This window comes from Opisthocomus hoazin, chromosome 1, assembly GCF_030867145.1.
Source record: "Opisthocomus hoazin isolate bOpiHoa1 chromosome 1, bOpiHoa1.hap1, whole genome shotgun sequence".
In the NCBI taxonomy this organism is placed as follows: domain Eukaryota; kingdom Metazoa; phylum Chordata; class Aves; order Opisthocomiformes; family Opisthocomidae; genus Opisthocomus; species Opisthocomus hoazin.
The window spans coordinates 23,858,250-23,883,228 of record NC_134414.1 but is presented as its reverse complement, the minus strand read 5'-3'; the positions used below and the strand labels follow the sequence as shown (position 1 = coordinate 23,883,228).

At 41.2% G+C, this 24,979-nt stretch overlaps 2 protein-coding genes across 5 annotated transcripts in view; one reads left to right on the top strand and one right to left on the bottom strand.

The window, feature by feature from the left end:
• The window catches only part of FGF9 (fibroblast growth factor 9), a 55,574-nt gene extending 35,913 nt beyond the window's left edge, over positions 1 to 19,661 (bottom strand). Inside the window, exons 1-3 of one of the 4 annotated variants that reach the window (XR_012763751.1) lie at positions 19,490 to 19,661; positions 17,439 to 19,021; positions 13,317 to 17,350 (exon numbers count right to left, since the gene is read on the bottom strand). Coding sequence is in view for 1 of the 4 variants with exons in the window: in XM_075419181.1 (XP_075275296.1) it covers positions 19,490 to 19,652 (163 nt within the window). In the remaining 3 variants the exon portion in view is untranslated. Of the gene's footprint in view, positions 1 to 13,316; positions 19,022 to 19,489 lie in introns of those variants that run through there. The other 3 variants (XR_012763752.1, XR_012763750.1, XM_075419181.1) reach the window with 3 other exon arrangements.
• Positions 19,662 to 24,979, top strand: part of MICU2 (mitochondrial calcium uptake 2) — a gene marked incomplete at its 5' end in the record, with an annotated part of 157,031 nt that continues 151,713 nt past the window's right edge. Inside the window, one exon of the mRNA XM_075413879.1 lies at positions 19,662 to 19,916. Coding sequence (XP_075269994.1) covers positions 19,662 to 19,916 — 255 coding nt within the window. The remainder of the gene's footprint in view (positions 19,917 to 24,979) is intronic.

The window sequence follows — 24,979 nt, the reverse complement described above, 5'->3', positions numbered from 1 at the left end:
TACTCTCTGTGCAAGATAAAACTTTCTTCTATCAGTTTCAAACCAATCTCCTATTAGTTTCATTGAATATCTCCTAATCCTTGTGCTCTAACTGCTGAATAACAGGTGAATAATAGTTACTCATTCACCTGATACTTCCCTTCATGATTTTGTAAACCTTATTCTCCACTTATAGCCTTGTCCTCTCCAAACTGAAGAGTCCCCATCTACCTAGCATCTCACCAGGCACCCAGGAGGTGCAAGGGTCTTATTTTCCTTTGAGGAGACAATCAACCAGAGAAACATCCAGGTGTTTGCCATTATATAGCTCTGGTGAACGTAGTTTTAACCACTGAGACTGTATCACAAGCTTATCTCAAGCCTTGATTGCTTGGCTAACTGTGCTAATGCTGTGTGCAACTAAAAATGTTTAAGTCTGACCTTAGTAGAAAATTCAGTGGCGGTCAAGACATTAACATGGTGGGGTGCTGACAACAGCAACATCACACGCCATTAACTGACACTGGTTAGACTTTTTACATTTGATGATATTCACCATCTTAAAGCATTCGGTGCTATTTCATCAGTGGCCAGACTATAGTCCTAATACGTCAGTGAACTACCACACTGACACGGTGAAGGGGGAGAGAAGGCACCGTACTGTACAAACTGCCGTCAGTGTAATCTTTTCACATGCTGTTGTAAGCCACCAAAAGTATTTCATATATTGTCCCATGTGCTGGTGAAGAATTGGAAATGCCTGTGACCTAGCAACTACTAAGGTGTTTCAAATAAGGAGTTTTTATCCCCCAGATCTTTGCCATGCACAGCTGCAACCTATGTTTGATGTTACACAGGGAGTTAGTTAACCAACAGTAGCAGTGGTCTCTCCTAGGTTTAAAATACGTGAAAAATAGTTTTTCAAGAAAAGGAAAAAGAAACCAACAGTGGTTCTGAGCTACTACACAGCCCTCAGCATGACTCTCCTTCCCTCTCTCTGGCTCTCAAGGCATTGCTTTTATGAGGGTCACCGACACACTTCTGAGTATCAGGCTGGATCTTTATCCCTACCCGGGATACCTCCCTGCAGAGGAGCTGAACAGAGAAGAGTCTCTGCTTTGCCCACCCCTCAAAATTCATACTGGGTTTCCATATGCTACCCTTCATTTCTCAGAAAAATGGGACAAGGAGATGAAAAGCTCTTTACTGATGAGTCTGCTTCTCTGCCTTCATAGCTGCTCTTGATAAAAAAAAGCTTTCCCACCCTCTTGTTTAGAGATTTCATCAAAGTCTGCGAACCTGAAATCCACTGTGGGAATTTCAGTCCCCTCCCAGCAGCTGTTATTCCAAGAGAGCTTAGAAATTCATGAGAGGGTCTTAAAAACACATCAGCACTGCGAATCCACAACTAGGATTTCACACCAGAAATAGATGCCGTCTGAACTGCTTTGCTTTTTCTGGGCATTGCAGTGAAATCACTGACAGGCAACAGGGGACGAAACTATTCAGGAGGTTCCTGTGCTTCCTCCGCTTTAAACACTGCTCAGGGTTTGAGGAGGAGAATGACAATTACCATCAGGGATTCTCAAGGACTGGCTTTATAGCACAACCAAGCACTGAGAACTCAGTTCTGCAGATACAGACAAATTGGCTCTGACTACCTTGCCCTTACTGCAGTAGCACTGCAGCCAACAGAACTACGCATGCAAACAGTGAGACATCACACAGACCTCTAGTATTAGGTATTCTGCTTTTTTTAATGGGGGACAGGCTTGTGAAGAAACACATGGCAAAACTGAAGGAAAATTGTCTTGCCAAGCCTCGTGTTATGCTATTTGTATAAATCTTGATATGAACAAGCAGAAGGAATTTGCTTGAACTTTCTGGAATTCATACCTTGTATCCTTGTAATCATCTGATCGTTCCAGCTCTGTATCTGGGGACCTGGTTCTGCTGCTCTGCTGAGGGCTGCTAAGGAGAGCTCCAATATACAGAGCTTGTAATCTTGCTCCCTTCTTTAGAGTACGTGTTTTCTGGTTACGTCTTCCAGTGGGGTAATGGTGACGACACTGCAGACCCCGTTCCTCCAAAAAACGGGAGCAGATTTTCAGCTTAGGTAAACCGTCACAGCACCACCCCATTGCTGGAGTTCTGACAATTGATATGAACAGAAGATAAGCACATTTGGGTGTTTTATTCCCTCAGGTAAAAAAACCTCTTAGTTCTTCATTGCAAGCCCTCGGAATTTGTCAGCCATTCTTGGCCACAGCTTCCACAGTTCTGGAAAACTCTGCAAATCACCATAGAAAGATAGACTAAAGCAAAGCCCAGGTACACCAAGCACAGAGAAATGAGTAGAAGATCTAAGAACTGCTTAAACATTTACAGAGTCACTCAGTAAATTTCTGGAAAGACTGTTTGCAGTCCAGCTGCTCAAAACACTTGACTGTCAACTGTAAAAGTGTGAGGAATGAGTCCTTCGTAAATGTTCTTGAATAATCCTCTCTCTAGATTTGACTGTCACTACGTTTTTCCCGCATGCAGATTTTGGTCCAGTAGTCCCCGTATTTTATTTATAATTTGAGTCATATGCTGCTTTCATAATTTTTTGTCTAGTCATTTTAAACATCTTTGTACAGTATTTAGACAACAAGAGCGAATCTTGTAGCTGTTATTATATTTCCAATTTCCCTTGGGTGTAAGCAAAGTCTATACAATGCAGAGTCTATCAAATATTTCAAATTTATTGCATTCCAAAGCTATTAAAAACTTGAGACACTAGAGTTATCTATTAACAGTGAGAATTATGCTTATTTCTTAGAATTTCTGAACGGTGAAAATAAATCTGTAAGACACACAAATGCCACACTTGAAAAATAACAGCATACTGGTAATATGCTTGAAAAGAGTTGGTCATTTATAAGGATGTTTTTCAAGTGGAGTCTCTCTTCAGGAACAGAGTATCAAATAACTTCCATTACTGAAATAATTTGAAATTATGCATTTTGTAAGGCCAAGAGCAAATATTCAAAAAACACAGCCTAAAATAAGACTGAAAGGCAAAGATTCTCAGAACTGCACTTTGCTGTCTCTTGCTGGGCAATTACATTCAAAAACTCTGAAGATGCCTCATATGAGTGCTCAGTAAGTCAACTTCAGAAAGTACGTACAGAAAATTAGGTCCATTAAGATCTCTTCAATGTCTTTAGCTATTTACTTACTTCTGTCCTAAGTAAGGATAAGGATTTCAGTGCCTGGTTTGAAGCTCCTCCTGTTTTAAATTCCTCACCTCATCTTTCTGTAGTGAGATTACACTTTAATTAATCTGTGGCATTTTTTTCACATGTCAAAATTTAAAATACTTGCTTTACATCACTTCATACCTCCTTAAGCCTCTGAAAATTTTGTCAACCAAGTCTAAATCACTAAGGGTTTCCTATTTCATAGGATATACAGAAATCACTATAGGTTTCCAATTTCATAAGATATACAGCTACGATCTTTGCTTTAGAGTATTTGGGTAGTCACCAGAGTAGTCCTGTCAGGTTATGGAGAACAGACGTGAGCTGCCAAGAAGGCTGATAAGCATGCTACTTTTTTATTCATGGTACCTTTTTATTCACATGAATCTTCTTCAGCAAACTGAGAAGAAAAGCTGTTGCAGGCAACAAGACAGCAGCAAGCCTGTATGCAATATACACCACAAGACAAAGAACATTAGTTTAATACTAAATTCTGCCTGTAACTGGCCTTACAGCCTGACCTTACTAGTAATTCCTTTCAAGAGTAGTCCTCAGATAAACTACTTCTGAGTTGAAGGTTGTAAAATGACCTTTTTTTTGATCTATGGAACAGCATTTAAGCAGGGAGATCAGAGTTTTTACTCCTTTCCCTATTAAACACAGAGCAGTCTGCCTCCTCCCCCCTTGCTTTAGATGGGCAGCATAGGCATAAAGCTCGCAGCTATCGCGTGTTCATGGACTCTTCCTGACTGGGGCTGAATGTGGGTGCTTTGACCCTCAGGACTTCAGCCACGCTTAGCAGGCTGCAAATTCAAATCCACTGGGCAAATACCAGGCAGCAATCTCAAACCTCCTGGAGGAAAGCTTCACACAAGTAGCTCCAGTTGCCAGTGCTCAACAGTATAGAACTGCATGAGCTTAACCAATTTCCAGTCTTACTCCAAGGGGGAATATAGCAGGCTCAATTCAAGGTCAGTTACATCTAGATCACGACAAAACATGAATTTACACTGACCTGGACAGGACCGGTTCCTGACATTGCACTCCTTCAATACATTCACAAATGCAGGCACCCCTGCTAGTCCTCATGCTGGTATTTAGAACATATGTAACTGCTGAAAATTAATATCCATTAGGCTGCATTTACAGAAAAGACTGTTCCAGCTTCACTGAGGACCAGACCGGGTATCTGTTGACACAAAATAAGGGAAAAGCTAAAATTCCTGTCTAACGAGAGATACATGTCCCAGTCCACAAAACAAACCATTGGTTTAGGCTGACAGGCAAGGATTTCTCTCACACTGCAGAATGCTGTCTCATGCTCTTCTAAGGACATCTGTTCCCAGTCACTACAGCCTAGTTGGTTCCCATGAGTTCCAGCATTTCAGTAGTACTAACTGCTGCCACACAGTGATTACTGTTGAGTCTGCACAAATCCATCCAATCTCTTTTTGCTGACAGCATTAAGCTGTAAGATTGCAATGTCATGTGAGCCATTTTCCCATCTTGCCTTCTGGGTTTTGTTTTTTCCCCTCTGATTTCTTATCATTATTGAAAGGTTCTCACCCTTCCCTGCTTCTTTACATTTTCAGGAAGGTGCAGTCAACTCAGTTCAGTCATCTTTGATTTCATCTCCAGTTCTGCTCCCACTATGGAGCTATCTCATCAGTTCCACATTCCACCGCAGCCTTGCCTTTCATCTTAGTCATTTATGACTTCGCTTTGGTGTGGCTGTTTGATGACTGGAGCAAGAAATACTCATTCATGTATAGAGTCCTCAAGCTCTTCATCACTAAGCATTTTTAGAGCAGAAATTCTAGTATTTTGCCTTTAATAATAATAATACCTAGTGACCTTGCACTGGGTGTTACGACATTTCATTTTGTTCTTACCCCTCTACTAAAAGTTCATTTTGTTCTTCTTGTACAACAATCTGATCCTCTTCCATTCTTCTTATCAAATTTGTCATCCTCAAACGATGAGATTCCTCGAAGAACTACATGGGTAAAGAGACTAAAAGAATATGGCATTCTAGAGCGAGACCCTGTATCTTCGTTCCAGCTATGGGCCCTGTGAAATAACGTCTTTGTCAAAGCTACTTTCAGCACCAAGGGCTCTGCATTGTAGCACACACATCTTCTGAAATGCCAGGAGGAGTTAATGCATCCTCCTCTTCTTCCTGATATGAACATTCTCAGCTGTGGAGGGTTAGAGCAACAGCAGAGCTAGATGCACAGTTGACTTACTCTGTCCTGCCAATGATGTGCCACATCATATGGAGACAATCACCTTTGTGCAAGAGCTCAGTAGGAATGCTCAAACCTCACACTCTTTCTTCAATTAAGCTTTCCAAAATCAAGCGAGATTTCCTAGGCTTTTTGGATTTTCTTTTTTCTATTTGTGTGACCATTATTCTCAGTGTTTGCTAGGTGGCAATGTACCTTCAGGAAAAAAATATTTTATGGTATCCTCGTTCTGTGGAATACTGCTTTTTTATTCTTGTTTAACCCCTTCGCCAGTTTTAGTACAGCAAACTTTCTTTAACAGACAATGAATCAAAGAGAACCAGAGCTTCAGATTTTAAATATATGAAAGTCAGTAGAAGTCCTTGGGAAGAACAAAAACTCTGCTTAAGCTTAAACTGTGTACACAAAAGCTGGCGGCACCTTTTGGAATTAAAAATCTCCACAGTACAAATGCAGCTAATGTGGTCACAAAATAACAGGCCGTATTAACATATATCTGTAAATAAAATATCTGTCACAGACTTGGTTAAGGGTTTGGTGGACTGAGACTGAGGAGACTAATGGCAGCAACAGGAAAAGACTGCTTTTTGTTGGTTTTTTGTTCATTTGTTTTCATACAGGCCTTTTAGTGAGCTGTTTCTGACACAAAAGCCTTGATCCAGAAGCCTTCCAAGCACAGACCTCACCCAGAATTCAGCAGAAATTCTGTGGATGCAGAACTGATGGGATTACATTCAGTACGCAGCATACAGTGGCAAGTGCTTATATATGCACATAAACAACAGTTCTACTTCTCTAGCAGTAATTTAGAAATTTGTAGGCAGAGCTGCAGTACTAGGTTATAAAGGCATACTGTTAAGTCCCAGAAAAATCTAAAAAGAGGACACTCTTTCCCCTCAACTGAAACACTGGGCTGAGGTTCTTGCCTTGATTTCAGCTTGCACAACATGTAAGAGATACAGAGAAAGACAAACAGAATTCCTCTTTCTCTCATCATTGTAACACTCTTGATCACAACATTATTAGATATTTTTCAGTCTCCTAATTCAATGCCCACTGGCAGTTTTGCTCTCTCCCCTTCAAGTACTTTTTAATGGTATCTCATCTGAAATTCAGGTCTGGTAAATATAATAAATTTGATTGTAACTTAGATTCCCTAGTTATTAAATCAGCTTCTTTTCAGAAAGAGTGCTAAATCTAAAGGAGAAAAAGCTGCAAATTATACCTGACAGCTTTAATGCTCTTATAACTATTTTAATAAAAGATGTTGTGATTCACCATAGATAATACGTCTTGTGAAAAAAATTAGGGTGAGCTGAGAACATAATGCTAACAGCTTTGCAAAACTACTTACAATTTAAAATAATCTGGGTTGCAGCAAAAATGAAGAAGTTCTGAAGACTACAAAGTGTTCCAATTTACATTAATTTCTCTTGCAGAATCTCTGTTTTTGTGTAAAACAATAGCAGTAATTTCTGCTTTCATAACTGCCAAGATAATACCAAGTATGGAGAAACCAGGCAAGATACCTTTTGTGAGTAAACATCTTACCATTTTTCTGGTTTGCTAGAATGAAAGATGTGGCTAACAGTAAACCACTGCTTTGTATTCATAAGCCGAACACATAATATTATTACCTATATGACAAGAGGGTTGTGTACAGTCTCAATACTATAACTCCAGGATTCATAGTAGGCAGGGCAGATTAACGACACATTAAAGGACTCAGAGAGAAACCAGTAGAAATTTAAAAGTACAAATAAAGGCATTCTTGTCCTTTGGCCCAGAACTCAAACACCTGAACCAAGCTGCATGTCTTCTGTTTACGGATGTCCTGGAATCACTTACAGCAGGTCTAAGGGGAACAACTTTTTATTTATGCCATTTAGACAGAAAGCTTGAGATAAAAAAAAAATCAACAGTATCTAGCAACAAAAAAATAATTAATAGTATAATCTTCATCAAGAGTTAATATAAGAAATTAAACTAAGGGCTAGACTCTATCATTCAGAATTTTCCCATTCCATTTTCACAGGGGAAGAAATATTTAAAGATCCATTTTGTATCATTTGCATGCCTATGTACAGATTTCACAGAATCCCAGAAATTTAGGAATGGAGGGATCTCAAAAGATCACTTTGTCAAGCTACAGCACTGGGGCAGAATGAAATATGTAAAGAACAGTCCCAAGAGATAGTTACTTAATTTGTCCAGAAAAAAATTCCCTCAAAGGGTATTCCACAGCCCTTCTACAAAGCTTAGAATCATAGAATCATTAAGGTTGGAAAAGACCTCTAAGATCAAGTCAGTCAACCCAGCATCACCATGACTGCTACACCATGTCCTGAAGTGCCATAAGCTTGTTCCTCTGCTTCCCTAAATTCATAATGAAAAGGATTTTTCTAACCTGAACATCAAGCTGATTCTCCTTGCTTTTCCCTAAATGGCCACTGAAGAACAGCGGATCACTACTCTTCACAGAAAAGTCTTCTCCATACTGGGAGATGTCAGCACTTCCCTCCTCTATTTTCCACTGTCTAGACTGAGCTAAATTGCAGTTCTCCTTCTTGTCTTATACTGTTGCACTTCACTGAACTCACTTCTATTTATCTATATTTTTTTTAAGTTTCCTGTCCCAAACTGGATACAGTAAACCAGGTTCAGGCCTCTGAGAAGCTTCTCATCTAGGCTTCCTTTCCTACGAAAGGTTCGACAAGATGATCTTTCAAGGTCCCTTCCAACCTGAGCTGTTCTGCATTTCTAGTGGAGTATTCAATCTTTCTGTCTCCCTGACAGTATATATCATACATGAGAACCAGCTTTAGGTCACATGATTGCATTTATGGATCTCAATTAGTTTTTAAATTTCTTCAGATGTATGCAGTTTTGTTTGCGGTGTTCCTGTCCCATCTGGTGGGGTTTTTTTGTCTGTCTTGCTTTTGTGCAATTGATTCCTCCTTCATCAGCCTAAGAACCTGTACTTATTGCACTTGTTGATTTTAAGCCGTGTCTGCAACTTGGGAGGATCATTTTACCATTCTGATCCCTTTGTCCAGTGTACGTCCAATTTCTTCCAGCTTGACATAAATTTTGAAATTTATAAGCATATAGTCTAGTCACTCATACCATCACATTGACGAGAACTGTCCCCAAATTCCTAAAGGCTACACGAAATGCCATCTCAAATTGACTGTAAGCTACCACTACCTTTCCAAGGCAGTATTTTTTGATCAGTTGCCCTCATCCATCCTTACCTTTTAGTGATTTTATCTAGGCCATACTTCTTTAGTTACTTACAAAAAACAACAGGGAACAGAGTCAGAAGCCTTACTAAACAACGTAAGTCATTTTTCCTGCTTCATCTATATCTACTAGGCAATATATTCAAGAAGAAAATTAGTTTGCTTTGACATGATGTGTTCTTGACAAAGTGATATCAGCAAGTTTTTATCAGCTTATCATGTTCTAGGCCTTTACAAACTGCTTATTTAATAAATTATTCCAGAATCCAGGGGTGGAAGTTAGTTAGGCTACCTGGCTACCTTGGGTTCTCTCCTATCTCTTCTTCTAAAAGCTGTTATGTTTCCTTTTTTCAGTCGTCTACTGTCTCCTCTGTCCTCCACGAGTTTTCAAAGATGTCTGAAATACCTGAAAACGACTCAGTACTTACTTGGGCTAGTTCCTAAATTACTGCAGAAGGTAGATGCACAAAATGTGAATGTATCTATCTTACCCAAGTATCTTTTCTTCCTTAAAAATTATTTTGTTAAACATCCAGAGAGCAGTAAACTTTCTTCTGAGTTTTGAAGGCTATCTGATGTTTGAGAAGTGTTAGGAACTTTGGCTTGTCTGCATGATATCCATAATATTTATTACATGTGGACATCCAAATTGGCCAGATACATGGTATGCTGGATAATGAACAAGTTTACAGCTTTGAAGAAAGTACATTACCAGAAGAAATGCTAACTATTAAAATGTTTAACATAGTCCATAAGAGGCAACTGCAACCTATTAATTTTTTTTTAATGTTACTACATAATCATCTGTGGTTTTGCTAGTTTGGGGTCATAACACAATTCAGATCACGACAGGATGACACCGCTTTTGCAGAAAGAAGGGAATAACTTTATGGAATCTGAAATCACTTCTGCAGGACATTCACTGTCTGTTCTGTCTAAGCTATTTTTAAGGCTAGGGGAAAAACAAAGATGATGAATAAGGTGGGTTAACTTTTAGGCTATCAAGTGTATATAAAAGTACAAAAGATAAGTTCTGGACTGAAGTCTAGAATAGTTTTGCCAGTGACTTCAAGTATATTAAAATCTTAGAGAATGTGTCAGTCTTAGGGAACATAACGGACTTTTAACCTGTGTCATTTAGATACCAAGGAAATACAATAAGGTGCAATAAATAAAGCATAAAGTTAATGGCAGAGGTTCCCACCATGTTTAGCCATTGCTTTCTTACATCTTCTTGTTACTTGCTTTTATGGGACCATAGTCTGTCCTGTCTCTTCAGAATTCAAGTTACAACAAATCAGAATCAATGGAGTTATAGCTAGGAAAATTTAAATATTATGTGCAAGGTGGATATAAGACAGTAGATGAGTAGTAGCATAAGACTGACACGGACATCCCTGGATTTAAAATCAAATGGGGACCCCAAAAGTTCAGTAATGCAGAATTTATTTTTTTTTAATTTTGCAATAATCAGCTGGAAACCATCCAAATAATATAATATTTGCAGAAAAGATGTTACAAATAGCTTTTGCCTTCAGGGTTTATTTCCAGCTTTGTCACCGCCTTGTTTTAAGATCTTAGACAAGTCATTCCAGCCTGCTGCCCTTCATGGTACCAAAAAAGGCAATCAATCCCTAGTAGCCCTCCACAGGTGCTGTAATACCTAGTTCTTGATGAGGAACCCTAACCCTTCAGAGTAGCAGAGTCCCCTGTTGCTCTCCCTGCAGGGAGTCTGGCCCTCCCCAGCCACCAGTGGTAGTTGAGTTTCTGTTGATCAGCAAGTAAACGTAGCTGCTGAATACACACAACATGACTTATAATAAAATAGAGACTATATAAAAAGAGATTAAGGAGTAGACTACAAAGAGGAGAAGAGAACAGACACTGATTGCATTTAAATCCTACTTAGTCTGTAACAGCAACTGCTAACCTACAATTTATTCAATATAAAAATGCAATACTTATCCCTCAGACTTGCCTTCCACTTTGTCCATCCAGGTCTGGCAAGAGTAGTGGGGTCTTTTAGGTTCTGGCATGTTATTAGGTGTAACAGACAGCTGTCATGGGTAGATTTGGGGTAAGGTCACACCATAGGTGGTCCCTGGTTTCCAGCAGGTGGCCTATAGGCTCTGCTGGTCCTGTCCTCCACTGCTGCCACAGCTTCCTGGAGTTTCTCAGGGCTTATGGAGTGGGAGGCTCCAGGCTGACCTCACGTCCTGTGAGTCAAAATGGCAGTCTCTCTTGCTGCTGTGGAGAACAATAAACAGCTTGCTTTCATCAGTTGCTCTCTCCCTACTCACAGAGCCCTACCCAGCTAAGCTTAGGGGCTAGCATGGTAAGCCTAGCTCTCCTAAGTGCTTTCAGCTACCAAAGGCAAGTAGGCAGGTAGCCTCTGCAACACTGGACCCTGTGCCGTTGCGAGCTCTGAGCTCCCTCTGTAGCAGATAAGAGTGATGTCTGAAGTGACAGAGGATACACGTATTTTTCATACAAGGGAAGACACAAAAGAGATGTAAATTTCAGTGTTTCCCAAATGCAGCTGTTCATAAGCCTAGTAACAAGTTAGTACTTAGGTAGGGTATCACAACTTCCCAACATGCAACAGCAGTAAGACATTCTTCCCTCAGCTGCACCTTGAAGTAACACATCCACGCTTCCACCCGTCATCAGGGTGGCACGCCACAATCAAACTGCATCTCACTATCTCTTTTATTGCCAACCCAACCGCATATGTGCCCAACAAGTTTGATATCTAGATCTGCAAGAGTTCCTCTTCTAGAATCTCTGCAGCAACAATAAGCAGTAAATAAAAGCAGGTTACAGTGTAGATATTTACTGCGGAACTGAAATCACCTCGGTTCCCCTTACAGCCAGGAAGAGTGAAATGGGTATTTCTTTGGTTGAAATTCATCTGAGCCACTTTAAACATCTATCTTAGGATGAGATGAATCATGCTGCAGAGATGCATACTTGTCCTCATTGACTATAACAAGCATAAGGCAATTAATTCAGGTGCAGACACTTCTATGTAGACATTTATTTTTAGCCAGACGAATCCTAGCCATGTCTTACATACCCTTGCCATTCTGCACAAACCTCTGTTATGCAGGGTTTAGTCTCACCAGTTCCCTCTCCTCAGAAACTAAGTTACAGCTGGTTTGCTGTGGATACTGACTAATACTGTAGGGGTACATCTTTTGAGCTACGTAAAAGAGAGACAGGGACTGAGCTCAAGGACCAGAACCAGCACCATACAGGTGTGCTGGCTGCACTCTGGGCTGCTTCAGCTAAATCTCTCCACTGCAGATACGGAGAGATCTTACCTAAGCTGTGTGAACATGAAGACCCATAAATGCCACGAATGCCATGTGACCAGAAGACCCCCTAAGCCTTTTGTACCTGAGCCAGTCTCTGTATCTTGACTTTCTGCTCTTGATATAGCTTATGCTTCCTTGGACACACGCAATTCAGATATTGCAGAGTACCAGATCCCTCAAGTTTCTTTTCTAGAGGAGGGTCCTGTAATGGACTACAAATTCTCGCTGGGTGTACGCAGCCAACAGCTCCTGCCTGAACGGTGCCAAGCAGGGACTGTTCTCCAAAGAGCAGCTTTGTCCAAAGTTTCTTCAGAGACTTTTATTAGTGCCATTATTACTATGCCTTTGTGAGTGGCTCCAACAGTCACTATTGATGCAGCTACAGACTAAGAAACTCCTCAACAGCAGACATACCAATACTGTCCACAATATTTACACAATATAGCTATTTTTCAACTCTGTAAGAGCCAATTGCAGACATCAGTGGAAACAGGAAGACTCTGCTGACCATAACGAACTTTGCATTAGGACTTTAAACTTTTTTACAAAAGGATCACAGAACCTTTTTTAGTGAAGGTATGTGTCTACCACATGCTCACGCTATTACAGAATCACAGAATGGTACACAGGTGTTGGAAGGGACCTCTGTGGGTCAGCTAGTCCAACCTCCCTGCCAAAGCAGGGTCACCTACAGCAGGCTGCACAGGACCTTGTCCAGGCGGGTCTTGAATATCTCCAGAGAAGGAGACTCCACAAAACCCAGGGCAGCCTGTTCCAGTGCTCAGTCACCCTCAGAGGGAAGAAGTTCTTCCTCACGTTCAGCTGGAACTTCCTATGCTTCAGTCTGTGCCCATTGCCCCTCGTCCTGTTGCAGGGCACCACTGAAAAGAGTCTGGCCCCATCCTCCTGACACTCACCCTTAAGATATTTACATGCATTTATAAGGTCCCCTCTCAGCCTTCTCTTCTTCAGGCTAAACAAGCCCAGCTTCCCCAGCCTTTCCTCGTAGTAGGGATGCTCCAGTCCCCTCATCATCCTCATAGCTCTATTAGCTTAGAACAGACCTTACACTAATTTTAGTTACTAAACAACTAAACACGTATATTTGGAAAATAATCATGCCTCCCTCTGCTTATACAAAAATAGGTGCAATCAAAGATCATAAATGATATTCTGAGCAAAAGAAGTAAACACTACTTAAAATAAGAGAATACATTACAGAAAACAGTAATTTAAGAGTTTTATAATTCCTTTCTTTTCCAAAGAAATAATTATATACACTTCATCATCTTCAGCAGTATTAAAGACATTATAATTTAAGATAATTTTAATTAATAAATCACAGTAGTACTACAAAGTGTTATTAACAGTAGCTTTAGACAGTGGTCTGGGAAAAGAAACAAGAAAGAAGGTATACGATGCTTCTTCTATGCCAACATTTCCAGAAAACATGTATTTTAAAAATATTTTACAAGTTAAAATACTGATAATTCTATATTTGTTTCTTTAGTAATACTGTGAAGTAATGTCTTTGCCATCTTTATTGTATTTTTTGAACTACATAACAATAATTATTTAAAATTATATCAGTCACGGCATTTAAAAATATAGTCTGAGCTCCTAATAAATCCTTCTGGTTTTTCAAGTAACACAGATAAAATTAACTTTGCTAATCTTGACTTGTTTTATTGTAGTCTTATGTATAATTTCTATCCCTCTCTCTTTTTTAAGTACAGAGTCTATACAGTGGAAAGTGTTAGGCAACCTTAACTATAGTTATTGCTGACATCTCTTCCTATAAAACTTAGAGTGAAATACTGGTATAATTAAAATTGATGGCAATGCTCACACCGATTTCAGAGAATGAAAGAGAAGAAATGCTCCCTGAAATACAGTAAGATCCCCACAATAAAATTTTATATTTACATGGGAAGCACTTATAAGATTTCAGGAAATCCTACGATTAATATGTTATAGGCAAGATACATATATAAATGTAAATGTATGTAGGTATATGAAGATATGGGTAAATAGCCAAAATTACAGGATTTCATTTAGATATGGGTCTACCTTTTTAATCGGTGCAAGTTAACATTACAGAATAATGTTTGGAAGGGAAGAAAAATGAAGTATAAGTTACTCAGCTGGAACCATGAGGAAAATGTTAACCACTAAAGCACATAACATAATTCCATGGCTTAAAATGTTTTCAGGGAAACATGGGACCTCTATTATTGTTGCAAAGGTGCCAAGGGATCTTATCATTAAAAGATAAACCAGCAGTTGAACCGCAGTTCTCATATAACTGCAAGCAAGTCCCCAGTCTTCAAAGATTTATGTGTACAGTTAATTTTATGCAGTAGGAGTAGTCTTGCTTCAGAACACAGAATTTTTCAAAATGCTTAAAATTAGGGATAAGTAACTCTTCACAGAATTGAGACCTGCAGCCTAACATGGAAAGCCACAATGAATATACTTTTCAAATTCAAAAAGATTCATGTTCCTTCACAACAGAGTATCAGTTTTGTCCTGTTTTTTTTTAATTCACATAAAAGCAGTATTTCAGCAGTCTGCGTACCATTTCTTTTATGAATCAAATATTTATCACAAAAAGGTCACTTCCAACTTAGAAACTGTATTTTAAAATCTTTCCTATTACATTACTAGTATCTTAAATTCTCAAATGTATTTTTAAAAACTAATAATTTTGCTTTCAACTTTTTTCTTGGATTTTTCAACTTCACTTAAATCAGTAATTCTTCTGAAGTTTGAGGGAACTTGTTACATATGCCAGCAAGGTGTTTTTCAGCTAACTACATAGGAACAGTGTGGGAAGACAGTCAGTGTGTTAGAAAGGTCAATATAAATTAATGCTATGAGAGGTATCTGGGGACACAGATAAATTTTAATTATTTTCCTTTTAAATGGAGTCTATCATGATAAGCTTTCAAGTGACTTTAGCAAGTTGAAAATATTTGAAGATAAGCTATATTTATGGCCTAGCTCCTAAATGCAAAGATTGCTGTGAACTCTTATTTATGAGCTGAACAGTGTTATCTAGCCACAAAATGCTCACATTTATTTTCAGTCTTACTAGTGGATGAATGTTGACTGTCTAATAATCAGTTCCATTTCCATCATCTCCAAAGCCTATAAAGTAACTGGACTTTCTGTAAAGTAACAGTACATTGACATCTTAAGGCTTCTTCATCAGAGGAAGGTATTTCAGCTTCCTTGAAACCGATCTGTTATCTGTTTGTTGTTTGTTTGTTTTCTTGTGGAGGAAGGATGGGTAGAAATTATGGAAACATTCAAGGTCAGGTTGGATGGGGCTGTGAGCAACGTGGTCTAGTTGAAGATGTCCCTGCTCATTGCAGGGAGGTTGGACTAGATGACCTTTAAAGGTCCCTTCCAACCCAAACTATTCTATGATTCTATGATTCTATGAATAATAGTCACTCTAGCACATGAAGCGGCTTTGGAAATCCATGAAGTCAACTCTAAGCCTTCACCATAAATAACCTTGTACATGACCTCTGAGACTCTGAATAGAGATCAAGGTATTGGCCATCCAACTTTAATGACTGTCCAGTTTTGTCCAATCACCCTGTAGTTTTCAAAGTGAGCTAGGATTATTTAGTTTTATCACTTTTAACAAAACTTGTCTTCCTTGTGCTTATATCCTTATTTGCTTCAGAGTGTTTTCCTTGTAATCATAGGCAGACAGATTGCTCTCACATCTGTTAAAGTAAAGTACAAGTGATATTCTTAAGAGGACCACTGTCATTTTGAAGGGGCTAAATAAGGCCTGACTTTGTGAGACCTTCCACTTCAATCTTCTGTCTGACGTTGGACAGAATTGAATCTATGGTCCAGTTCCTCACCTACAAAACCAAACAGTGATACTTCCAGTCTTTCAGTTAGCTTGTCTTTTCAGCTCCTCCAGGAAAGTATCCTAAATATTGTTAGTACAGGGCCTAGCCTACTAAAATCTTACTTTTGGTTGGAGCTTACTGTCAAGTGCACATGCGGCAAGTAAGACAGACCTCCCCCAGGCAATTTCTCATGAAATGGGGTCACATATATAAAAGGTGGCTCACCAGCCCCTCCCTCAATTTGCAACTGGCTGGCTGTCCCCTTCCCCAATCCAGTTTACGCGGCATTTGAAGTCCTGAAAGACAGACAAGAAAGACGAGTGGCCCTCAGGCTGGGTGACTGACTCCGTCTCTCAACTCTTTATTCTATCTAAAATAGTAAGAAAGGGTTTAGAATTAATGTAAATGAATACTGGCACTAAGCCTAATGCTCTTGAGGGGAATGGAGTTCTAGCAGAGAGTGAATCCCTGTCGGAACTTGGCCTAATGCTCTTGAAAGACACTGAGACATGGAAGTAGACCCTTCAGGCATGTGGAGCTGTGGTTTACTTGGTATTTTTAATTTTTGCTTTTGATTTTGTAACAAAACTTGGAAGAATTGACGTTTCTGTCAAACATGATTTCCTAAGAATCACAGAAGCCACAAGGGTTTTATTTCATGGTTAGTGTGTTTTCATCTTTTGATGTGACTTCACGTTATGTTCATTATGCCTAACAAGAAATGACTGCATTTAAGTATTGTTATATAACAATTCAGTAGAACATTGAATCGTACAGGAAAATTACATTCTTAAACATTTAAGAAAACATTTTATTAGACTTTTCATTTACTTTTGCAAATTTTCAGCAATGCAAACATCTCTAGTACAAAGTCTGAAGTCAACATGCACAAACAACATGTTAAAAAAGTAGGTATGTCAGCTTACTAAATGTAATGATTTCTGCTTACAAAAGCCAATAAGAGCAAACTGAGCAGGATGGGAAAGAGAGCCTGTGAACTAGCATTTTAGTGCCGCAGGGCATAGTAGTTGATGACATTTGGCACCACATAGGTCAATTTTTCTGATGAAACTCCTGTTATAGTTACCAGCCTGTCAGTGTCATTTTCTACAGACTACAGCGATCATAAACTTTGTCATAAACTATGCTGCAGTGATACTGCACAAGATGAAACAGGACTATGTCTTAATAGCCAAGGGTTTTCTAGCTACCTAGGCATATGTTCTAGTGCCCACAGATATACCAGTCTGGTTACAGCAACACAGGTGCGAGCCACGTTAGTGCACAGGAGCTTTGCACTCTTGGACACTGCACACATGGGGTGGATTTACTGCAGGGAGAGAAGGGGTGGCTAAGGACACTTCCCCATCAGCATTGAGTGCCTGCAGTCATGTGAGAATAGTTCTCCATTCACACTGCAGTTGTATCTGTTCCAGTCACGAATGCCATCTGAGGAAAGACAAATGACCTACTTACTCATTCTTACTCCAAGAAAAACTGAAAATGCCTGGCAGGATGCTGAACTAAACCTGCTTACCTGTGTTGTGGTCATGTGTTCAACATCAAGGGAGCTGGTATTCAGAATTCAAATCTCTCAGCCATCCTTTACAACGTTTCTGGGATGTTGCCAGCATTCATGAAGTGCTTGTTATTGGCTGACACAGAAAGGGAAGTACTCTTAATGTGTTTGTGAAAATATTCTGTGTCAAACTGTAAGACTGGGATGGAAAATATTTTGTCTGTCTAGAGGGAAGTAGAAATAGGGGACAGGAATTTGCTGCAAGTTTTAGATCTCTACAGCAGAAGTGGGATTTTGTAGTGTGTGTTTGTATATGATGATAGAGGGATTTTGCTGCTATGTTTTACAGTATCTGGGGATTAGAAAGGATCTTCCTGTACGAGTTACTTTGCAGGTCTCTGGGGACAGGAAAAAGATTTTGCAATGTACATTAGTCTGCAGAGATGGAAACCATTCACCCTGTGTGTTGCACTCTTGGCTGACTTTGCAATGAGCAGTCATTTGTGTTCCCCAGAGAAGGTGTTTTTGAAGGGTTTGTATCCTGCTAAGGACTCAGGTGGCACATTCCTGACGATGTCCCAAACACCTCACAGAATGACACTCAGCAAACAACAAATGCTAATGGAAGACTGGATAAATTCTGAGATGCTGTTAGTTAGATGACTGAAATTACCATCTATGAAACTGAATTCATGACTCCAAATTCAGGTCAGGGAAGGACAGTGAACTCAAATTACTTTAGTGGCACTGATGGATGACCACCGTTCATCAGTGAATAGAGGGTAAAAAAGCATCTCCATGTTTCAGAGTCTGTACTACAGCATTTGTGATGCTGACAACACAGTACTGGCTGTCATATCAGAAAGAGGTAAAAGATAGTTTGCTAAAATGAACCGAGTACTCTTTAACTAAAGATCAAAGTAATAGGAAATTGCAGGCAGCAGTTCTCTCCCCAGTCTTCTCCCACATTCGCATGCAGCCACTAGGTGAACTACTCTGAAAACATGGGTACTGGCACTGCCAACCTACAAATGTCATTTAGCTTCCTCTCCGCTTTACTGCATGTGACTGTACCGTTAATTCCCCAATGTTTGAACGTGATCAACTAACTAATGCTTGGGTGTAATCAACTAAATTAATCAAGGCCTAGAGAACTTGGTTAAAATTATGGTAGTGGACAAAAAAGCACTCTGAAGCACTGACAGTGAATAGTTGTCTTTGACACAAGTGTTACTGCTGGTCAATTCAACCTGTCATGCTTTTCAGCTCTCACCTCTGCCATGACAGTTTCTGTAAACAATGTCTTCTGTCATCTGTATTTCATGAGAAGCTCTACTCTGCCTTTGAAAAGGATGTTTGAAACTTATTCACGCTTTTGTTGTTTCTCATCTGGAACACACGCAGAGCAACGCGTCCGTACACGACGTCTCCAACCCTTGGAACACCCTGACCGCAAGGCACACGGCGCCAGGCCAGCCCTGCCAGCGCCGGCTCACCAGCCCTGCCCGGCTCTGCACAGCAGGCTGCCCACGGGGTTTAAGCCCAGTTTGTGACAGTTCGTGACCTGTTGTTCCTCCTGTGCTCAGCAGCGGCTTGACGATCTGGAAGAAGACTCACATCAGCGGGCAGCCGGGCTCTGTGCGAGCTGGCAAGGGGCACCCCCGGACCGCTACAAGCGTCGCCACTTCTCAGTCCTCGGCCGCACAGGCCAGGCCTTCGCAGCTCCGTGCCCTGCCACGGACAACACGCCTCACCCCCGCCACCGCCTGCCCTCTCCACCGGGAGCCCGGCCTGCGCTCCCCCCGGCCCGGGGCAGGGCCAGGGGCAGCCGCAGACCCCCCGGGGCCCGGGCCGGTCGCGCAGGGCCTCTGCGCGCCGACCGGCCCCCCCAATTCAGCTGTTCTCAGCCCAACGCTTGAAGCGCGGACCCTGCCGCCTCCCCTCACCCCTGAGGGGACGCCCCGGCCTGGGGTGAAGGGGCCGGGAGCCGGGCGCGTTCCCAAAACGGGAAGGCGGCCACGCGGAGCCGGTCGCTGCCGTGAGACCCTGCGCGCCTCTGCCTGCGTTACCTCTCCGGCAGCTCCGTCCCCTCCGGTTTGGTGGGCAGTTTCCCTCCCGCTCGCCGAGCGGGGCCGGTGCAGGGCACGGCACCATCGCGACGAGACACAGCCACCCCCGCCCGCCGGGCGGGCAGCGGAGCGGCCCCTGGGCCTCGGGCCTGCCGCTGCACATGCGCCCCGCGCCTGGCGGCGGAGGGGCCGGTGTGATGCTGGCGGCGCCGCGGTCGCTTCCGGGAAGATGGCGGCGTGGAGGGCGACGCTAGCAGCGGGCGCCCGCGCTCCGCTGAGGGGGCGGCTCGCCGGGCCGCGGCCCCCTTGGAGCCAGCGGCGCCCGCCCAGCTGGAGAGTCGCCGCCGCCGCCGCCCTGCTCGGGGGAGGCTCCCTGGCGGCGTGTTACAGCGGGCGGCCGGGCGCGTTCCCCACAGTCCTGGCTCAGGTAAGGCGGCGGCGGCGGCGGCATCCCCGCTCCGGCGGCCTCGCCTCCCGCCGGCGGGCAGGGCCGGGCGGGCCGGGGCGGGCGCGGAGGAGCGGCCTGCAGGTGGCCGGGGGCCGTGGCGGTCGGACCTCGTCTGCCTCTGCGCCGTGAGGCAGGGCCTGGCCGCGGGAGCCCTCCCTCATCGCTCGGGTCGGCCGGCGGGGCCCGGCCCGTCCCCCTCAGCCGGGGTCAGCGGCGCGTCGCTTACCGCGATCCCGCCGACGGGAGCTTCGCCGTTCTCCTCAGCGGGTGGAGGCAGGGGTTGCCGCAGCACCGAGCGTTTCCCCCGCCCCTGGACAGCCCCGGTCGGGCAGCCGGGTGAACCTGTGAGCTCCGCGTTCGCTGGCGACTTGCGGAGCTTGTCGTCCTGCAGCAACGCCCGGCCTGCACGTCAGGGGCTGTCAGACAGCGGTGAGCCCGTTTTTCCCGGTAAAAAAGAATATTTCACGAAAAAAGTGCTTTTATGTCTCGTACTTTGTCTGGAGTGCATCACACGCCACAGTTAGGAAGATTTCCTCTCGGTATGCTCGAAATGCGTGCTGTGGATGTTAAAACGTAGTTTGCCTTGGAGCATCAGTGCTCACTCGGAATGTTATGTTCAAGGACAAGTAGTTAGTATTTGTAAAATAATCTTCACAAGTTCGAAAATATAGTTACGCTTCCTAACTTTATTCTTTTCATGGAGGTAGTGAACTTTTCTCCATTCTTGCTTTGGAGGAGAAGTTTCTGTCAGTTAGAGCTGGTTAGGTATTTCAAGACGGGAAGACCCAAATGTTTTTTAGGCCAGAGGTTTACATGGGATGGGGGGAGGAGGTCAGTGTATGCTTGCAGTACTGTGCACCTACTTACACCTAAAAAATTTTGGAAGTATTCAACAGTTTGTGTACTTTGATGTCATGTCTCTCAACAGATATTGAATAGACTGAAGTGCAGGCACGTAAATAGCAACCTTTATTCTTGAGTCGAGAACAAAGAATGATTTTTTAATATATATATATTGCATATATATATATCTATCTATCTGTCTTACCTGTAGAGAGCTTCTAAGCTGCATCTCCTTTGGAAACTTTTAATTTTTTTAAATCAGTATGTTTCTAAGCAGATGAACCATTAGTCTTTATTCCTTGAACGGCACGTGTTGAAACTTTGGGTTTCTGTATAGAGCTCCTAGTGAGGAAGGCATCTGTTATTCCACTAGAAATCCTACTGAAAATGTATCTTCTTGTAAAGGTGCCACAGAATATGATTTTACATTTAGTTATTTGACATTTTTCAGCAGCATTGCGTTATGCTTAGAAAGTGTTGTCGTTGAGACCAATTTCATGTATGTATGGGGCTCTTGCATAAATAGACGTGTATTTAATTATGTATAAAAAGTGTTAAATGCATGAAGTAATCACTTCTAAAGTGTGTTGTGAAGTGATTTAGTTCTGGTGCTGATGTGTTCATGGAGTAGCTTCCATGTAACATATGGACAGTCCTACAAGTACACTTTTTAATTCTCTGGGGGAACTCCAAAAGTCTGTGGCTTATTTATTGAGACAGTAAGTTGCTGGACTCTGCAAACGTTAAGTAGTTTATTCAATTTAAACTTTTCGGTTTTCCAGTAGAAATACTGTTGGAGATGCTGTCACGATTACAGGAAAAAGTTCTCCATATGTCTTGTACTTCATGTTGTTGCAATTAATGTATTGAGCTTTTTAAAACTGCCTAAGAAGGGGCCGTACCAAGCATGACACTAAGGCCAATAAACTGAAAGTGGAACTGGATTGTAAAAGCTGTGAGGAGCAGAGTGATAGAGCCAAAGTAGCATGCTATGAGTCTTTTGAGCAGTTTAGGTGCTACTTGTGGCTTCCTATTGATAGAAATAGGAAATACTCAAAAGCGAAACAGTGTTGAAATAAGTATATCACCTTTATTTTATGTTTTGGAGTGATCTTTTTTCACTTTCAGAACTTGTGCAGTCCTGTTAAAAAGAGATACTTTTCCCATTCTAACAGTGGATAACTTTACTTTCTATTATTATTCCATTTTGTTATAATTGAACTTAAGCAGCCTTCCTTGAGATTCTGCTGGCAAACAATTCTCAACTGTTTGTTCAAGTTGCAGTATGTTATGCAATGGAAATGTTTGCAGCATAAGTATGTGAAATATTACATGTTAAGGCAAGTATTTGACATTAAACAGTATAATTTTCAAGATCATTGTGGTAATAAAGGAATATGTAGTGGAAATGCGTATACTTCTATCTCATCAACCAGGCCTAGTCTTTGCTCTTGAGAATGCAGCGAGAGTATGCTACTGTGCTTCCCAGTTTTCCTTGGTAATATAGTCTTTACTGTTGAATCATAAGAATGAATTGCTGCAAAACGGGAGGTAGTTATTTAAAATACTTGACGAAGTGAAGCTGACAGAGTGACAATGTATCTCCATGTGGTAAAGAGCCAACAGAATATGATTTAATGTTTAGTTATGTGACATTTTTCAGCAGCATTGCATTTGTTTAAAAATTCCTGTCATTAAGACCAATTTCATATATGTATGGGACTCTGATGTAAGCATAATTTGAGCCACTAAGCAAATTCTCATTCTTGTCGTAGATGAGATATAACAATGACCACTAATAGCTTTGTTGCAGAATCAAAGTCTTCATTGCAAATACTTGCTGTTTCCTGAAATAGGTGAAGTTGACAACTCTATTTAGATTTTCCATTAGTCTTAATAAAACTAGTCTCTATCACACTGGTCAGAAATTTTTCAGCTATACCTTGTTCTAGACAGCTTTGGATATACAAGTTACTGTTGAAGCTGACAAGCAGCACATCAAGACTAAAGTTTTGTAAATTCAGCATTTATTAATTTTTTGTCTAAAGGTATTGATTATTTTAAAATCAAAGACTGATATTTTTGGCGCCTAGTTTCTTAAATCTTTAGTTGTCCTCATGTGCTGCTATAATGGGTTTAATCCTGCTCGTATTGGTTGTTAGCACTTCTGACTTCTGCTCAGAGTGAATGAAATCAAGGCTGTCTGCAAGGCTTTGCAGAATCAAAGGTCCTGCAGGGTCAGTTAATCTGTTTTCCTTTTATGAGTAGTATGGATAGTGTCTTTTATGTCGTAGTGACTTATGTTTAGTGATTGTGTTCTAATATAATTGTTGTTTGTTCTGGCAATACATTTTCAGTTTGGATTTTTTTTTAAATCTTTTTTTGGCCCAGTTTTTATCAGCATTTTCACTGCCACTCATCTGTTCTGACAGCTTACATTAAGTGGGTAGCCTATTAATAATAAAACTCTTTGTATTTAATGTAAGATTACCTGAGATGTAATCTTTCATACTGTGTCTTTATAGCTTCAGTAAGTTATTTATGAGTTATTTTCATTCTTTGTCTTAATTTGCTGACCTAATGTTTAGAAACGTAGAACTAATATATTGGAATAAATTCTTAGTGCTGATTTTAAATCTCTGCTGTACAAAGATTAACATAATCTTCTTTTATTTTTTATAGATACCAGGTTTTAGTTCTATCTGTACTTGTTACTTACCAATGAAGCTACCTTGACAATATCCTATACCAGATACAGCTTGTGCTGGAAAAACTAGATCAATTTTTTCAAGTTAAATGAGCTAGTCAAATTGTATAAAGGGGGTAAAAGCGGGGGGCGGGAGATGTAAGAGCTTTTATTCTACCAGTGTAATTTAGAATGGGGATTTATGCTGTAGTTCACTAGAAGTGTTTCTTCTGTTATCCAGACCAACATAGCCAGGTAAAAAATGTGCACACTGCAGCGATACTGTACAGCCTGCTTTTCTTCTTTAGTAGTGTGATTCAAATGACACAGTGGTGTATAATTTGTAACCTTGGTCAGACTTGGAGTATTCTCTGCTATGTCTTTATTATCTCAGAGCTTGCTGTTTGCGATACTGGTGTGCCATTGTATGGCCTAAAGCTGTTAGAATTCTTTGGTTACAGTGTGCCGTTTATCGCGAGTCAGCTTTGCAGTCTGTTGGGTTACCTTTATCAGGGTCAAGAATCAAGTATGTGATTGCCAAAGAGTGTGCAAGTGAGTTTGGAATGGCATGCATCAGGATGCTGCAGCAATTTGTGAGAGGCAATGACTCTCACCTCCCCACTCCAGGCAAATTTGGAACTTGCTGAATGAATGCAGCGTTGATCTTGTACACACACAAAATGCAAATAACAAGAAAACTGAGAAGCAGCAAGCTACAAGAGGCAGCATCTCCTGCCCCTGCTCAGTTTTTTATGGACATGTTTAGTCACTAGCTTCAGGAAGAAGAATGTAACTTGATTCACCCCTGAGAAGTTGCCATCCCTGCAGAGTTGTATTTTGTGCTGAGTCTAAGTCACTGTTTTCCAAATGAGACTGACTGGAGTTGTTACTAGCACATAGATGAAGTTATGTGTGTGCAAAGTCCTGTCTGGTGCCAATAAGCATGATTTTGTTTCAGCATTCTTTTCCTAGGGTTGTGGGACCATTAGTTGGTACTTAAATATTTGATACTGCTTACCTGAGGTGAAGAGGAAAACACAGCTTACTAACAGCATTTTGTTTTTTGTCTGTTCTTATTCATACTTTCTGTTACATGATTGTGGTCTGATTGGTTCTCTTTATCTTACCTTTTCTGCTGCTGCGTATGTTGCATCAGCGATGTGCTACAGTTCTTACAGACAAGAAGAGACTGGATTCCTGTCCTGGAGGTCTTAATTACATAAATTGTGTTTGATCATACTGAAAATTTTAAGATAACACTTACAACAATGGTTAACAAAAAGTTTGTGCCATTTTTTTTGTCTGATATTTCTGAAATTCTTGTTTTATATAAAATGGGTTTATTGAAATAGTCCTCTTCTGGACTGTGTTAAATGTTTTATTTCACCTTGAACTGCATCCGATGTTTCGCCCTTTTCCAGTTGCCCAATGTTAACGATTGTTAAGAGAAGCAAAGATAGCCTCACATGGTAGTGGTAACTTTGTGTGTGGTAGTGATATGAAAACTGTTTTT